Here is a 3,914-nt window from a genome sequence, read left to right as displayed (position 1 = left end):
TTTTGTCGTTTTTCATTCAACGTTTTGTTTTAATTTATTTGATAAAATATGTTACATACGGAACGCATCGATAATTGTTTATTTTATTATAGTTTCGTAACAATCTAACTCAGAGTCGTCTCATATATGAATATTCAACAAGTAAAAAATAAAAACAATAATTTACAAGTCAGTCGACTACGTCGATGCGTTCGAAACGCCCGTCCCGTTCAAAGAGCCGCGAGGCGTCAGGCGCGTCTCTGGAGGGCGGAGGCAGGCCGGGACGCGCCCAGGTGTACACGCCGCCGTCCTGGCAGGCCGTCAGCAGACAGTCCTCCCGGAATAGGAGGGCGGTGAGCCGTTCGTGGGCAACCTTCTTGCACACGAGCGGCTCCAGCACGGGACAGTCTTCGAAGCGAGGGCACGCCGCCGTCCCTATCGGCCGCAGAGAGTCGCAGGCTCCCCGCGCCCCGCATCCCCCGCAGGCGCCGGTGTCAGAGCAGCCGCTCCCGCTTGCCTTCGTCCGCGGCGCCGACGAGTTGGCGACCGAGCCGCTCTTGCCGTCGCTCTTGGAAGTGAGACTGAAATTGCGCCGGTGGGAATGATCTCTCCGGTCGCCAAACGCGAAACCCGCCAGCCGCTGCGTCACGGCGCTTAACGGGCCCGTGTCGATCGGAGCGCAGCCGCCAGTCGAGTTGGCCTTGGCGGAGCTCTCGGACGAGGCGACGGCGCTCGCTTCGGAGGATTCGGCTCCTATCTTGTTCTTGGGACACTTGGCGACGACACCGTTCGTCGGAGGGGTCCTTGCGTTGGATGCGTGCGAAATTCGACTCTTGGGCGGCCGCAGGACGTCCTCGGTGACATCCCACAGGCACAGTTGAGTGTCCTGCGATACGCTGCCAAGTCTGTAGCTCACTCCTGTCCGGTCGGGGTCCGGCGCGCGCGACTCTCCGTCAGAGCCGGGCGAACCGCCGCCGTCGCTGTTTTCGGATAGGCAGCAGGTATACGGGTCGAAGGCCACGACAGAGACCCACGACCTGTGTCCCTGGCCGCGAGCCACGACTCTGCTCTCGGCGAACGACCACACCGTCACGAGGTCGTCCTCGCCTCCCACTGCCACGTACCGTCCGTCGGGAGACCAACACGCGCACAGGAAGCCTCCGAAGTACGACCTCGCGTGCCCGACCAGCTCCATCGTGTCGTAGTGGAAGACTCTCAGGAAGCCGTCCTGCGAGGCGACGGCCAGATGAGCTCCCCCGGGAGAGAACGCGAACTCGTTTATGCAGCAGCCTTCGGATCCGACGACCCAGCGGTAGAGGGGATTGCGCGTCGATTTGGTCTTGCAGGTATGGATCGCGTATCCCTCTCCTCGCTTGAACGGCTGATAGTGAGGGGCGGCCGTCCCGCAGCCGAGCTCTTCGTTGTAGACGTAAAGCTGTCCTGACGCGTGAGCTGCTAGGAACAGATTACACGAACCGGGAACCCATCGAATGCACGTGACGCGCGTCTTGTCGATGAGTCTCTGCAAAAGAAAGGCGATACGGATTATAATTTACTTTTATTCACTAACGACAACATGATAAGAAAAACACTCACCTCTTCGTTATACAATTTGCTAATTTCCTTCTTGATAGGATCTAATATTTGCATTTGACCGGTGGAGAAGCCGATCAGTAGCGAAACGCTATATGGGGTCGTTGTGACCGCGTTGAAGTCGTGACAGGTCGGATTGGTTCCCTTGTAGATTTTTTTGTCGACCGGTTTGGACAAATCGGCGGCCTGGAAGCGAGAGAGCGCGAAGGTGAGAAGGTGAGAGGGCGAGAGGACGGGAAGGCGAAACGGCGAACGGTACCTTCCTGACTCCGCGGTAGACGTACACGTACAGCTCCTTGCCGTAGTTGAAGGCGATGCGGTCGCGGTCTTCGGGCGGCGGCTGAGGCGGCGGTGCTTCGTCGGCGGGGTCGGGCTGGGACGGCGCCTGGGGCAGCGTGACGAGAGACACGCGCACCCCCGCAGGAGCTCCGCCGCCGGCGCCCCCGCCGTACGCCACGCGGTTGGGCCGCGAGTACTCGGACAGGGCCAGCAGCCGGTAGGTGCCCTCTCGCGTCACGAACTGACTCTTGATGTCCTCCTTGGCGGCGGCGGGCTCGCCGGCCCCCGCCATGGCCGTGGGGGCCGAGGGGGCTCACCCCGCCGCCCAGGGCTCACCATAACACGCCCCCCGCGCCCGCGGACGACGATCGGGCCCACATCGCGAGGCGCGCATGCGCGCGACGATCTCACCGGTCTCCGCTCACCATCGCCCCCGTCCTCTTCGCCGCTTTCCCGCTTTCCCGCTTCCCCGCTCTCCCGCTCTCCCGCTTCGATTTATATTTACGAATCCGTTGCGAGCCGAACTCGATTAACAACCGTGTCAAAAATCGCTCTTTATGGCCAAAACGTGTTTTTTTTATAACTTTCGCACTTCTGGGTTGCCATATGAGCGTAACTTTTTCAAAAAAACTTTTTGACCTTGCCCAAAAATATAGACCTGAGTTGTGAAAACTCGACTAAATAGAAAGAGATACAAAAAACACTACGTGATCAGAGTTTTATTGTGTTTATGCTTAATTTGACACAGTTTTTCTGGTTTTGGTCTCATATAATTTTATAAGTCTTATTTTTTATTTAAACATCGCTACTCTACCGACTCCATCGTTTTTTAGCGTGACTTTATAATTTAGAATAGCAAAAAAATGGTATGAAAATTCGATATGACCCAAATAAGTTATAAAAAAAATGAATTAATCCCATTCAAAGAAACCACAATAAATTTAGAGATTGAGGGAAATATACATGTAAAAATCCTCAAATATATATATATATATATATATATATATATATATATATATATATATATATATATATATATATATATATATATAATAGCAGAAAAATTCATATATAGTACGTTGAGGGTATAGAATAGATTGTGAATTTATTACACTTTGGTTTAATAATTTGTAACCAGTACTGATGAATTATATGTAAATATAATTGAAGAAACTTGGAGAATACTAGGAACTAAATTACATTATTTAATAAATAAAACACAATCCGAAGAAGAAATATCCGATAATTTGAAGATTACTACTATTATACCTATACCTAAAATAAAATAAAATAGTAAAAAGGTTGAGGAAATGAGCCAAGTAATAGTTGCTTTATATAAAAAAGGTAATGAAAAAAGTAGTAATCAAACAATAAAAGGATTTCATTATTTCTCAAAACATTCTATGTGAACAACAATCGGGACTTAGAGAAAAACATTTCACTGAGACTGCATTACGAATAGTTATAAATTATTGGTTTTTAGCTAAAATATTGGAGCAGTTTTCTTGGATTTCAAGAGAGCTTTCGAAATATTAGACAGAATAATAATTATGAAGAAATTAGAGAATATCGGTATAAGTGATATAGTTTTGAGATGGTTCAATAATTATTTAAAAAAATTGAAAAAAAACTAAAACTAAATGTATGTTTATTGCTTATAAAGATTTGTTAGATAGTAATACAAAAATAGTTATAGATAATTCTGTATTATCCATAATGAAAATTAAGTTAAGTTTAAACACAAAAAAATAATCTACAAAAGTTTTATATTGCCCCATTTTAATTATTGTGCAACCATATTAACTTGTTTAATAAATTAGATAAAATGATGTAGCAAAAATTACAAAATAAAGCAATAAGAGTAGTTTTAAATATAAATAGATTTACTAGTTGTAGAAATATGATTGATAGATTGGAATGGTTAAATGTTCAAGAAATATTGAAGATTAATGTTTTAGTATTTATATATAGGTTAGAAAATAATATGTTAGCAAAGTATTTTAATGAATATTTAATAAAAAATAAAGATGTACATACATTTAATACTAGAAATAGAGATAATT

At 46.4% G+C, this 3,914-nt stretch overlaps 1 protein-coding gene across 1 annotated transcript; it reads right to left on the bottom strand.

The window, feature by feature from the left end:
* Window positions 1-8: 8 nt before the first annotated feature.
* On the bottom strand, window positions 9-2,286 carry LOC148231991 (WD repeat-containing protein 20). Its single transcript, XM_088191990.1, has 3 exons — window positions 1,832-2,286; window positions 1,576-1,758; window positions 9-1,501 (listed from the first exon to the last, which is right to left on the bottom strand). Exons 1-3 carry the CDS (start codon window positions 2,141-2,143, stop codon window positions 170-172), a joined length of 1,827 nt encoding a protein of 608 aa, XP_088048116.1. The 5' UTR covers window positions 2,144-2,286; the 3' UTR covers window positions 9-169.
* Between the last annotated feature and the right edge of the window lie 1,628 nt (window positions 2,287-3,914).

Source organism: Plectrocnemia conspersa, unplaced genomic scaffold (genome assembly GCF_051122295.1).
Source record: "Plectrocnemia conspersa isolate PC_06_02 unplaced genomic scaffold, ASM5112229v1 ptg000009l, whole genome shotgun sequence".
In the NCBI taxonomy this organism is placed as follows: Eukaryota; Metazoa; Arthropoda; class Insecta; order Trichoptera; family Polycentropodidae; genus Plectrocnemia; species Plectrocnemia conspersa.
This window is presented reverse-complemented; position numbering and strand designations above follow the sequence as displayed.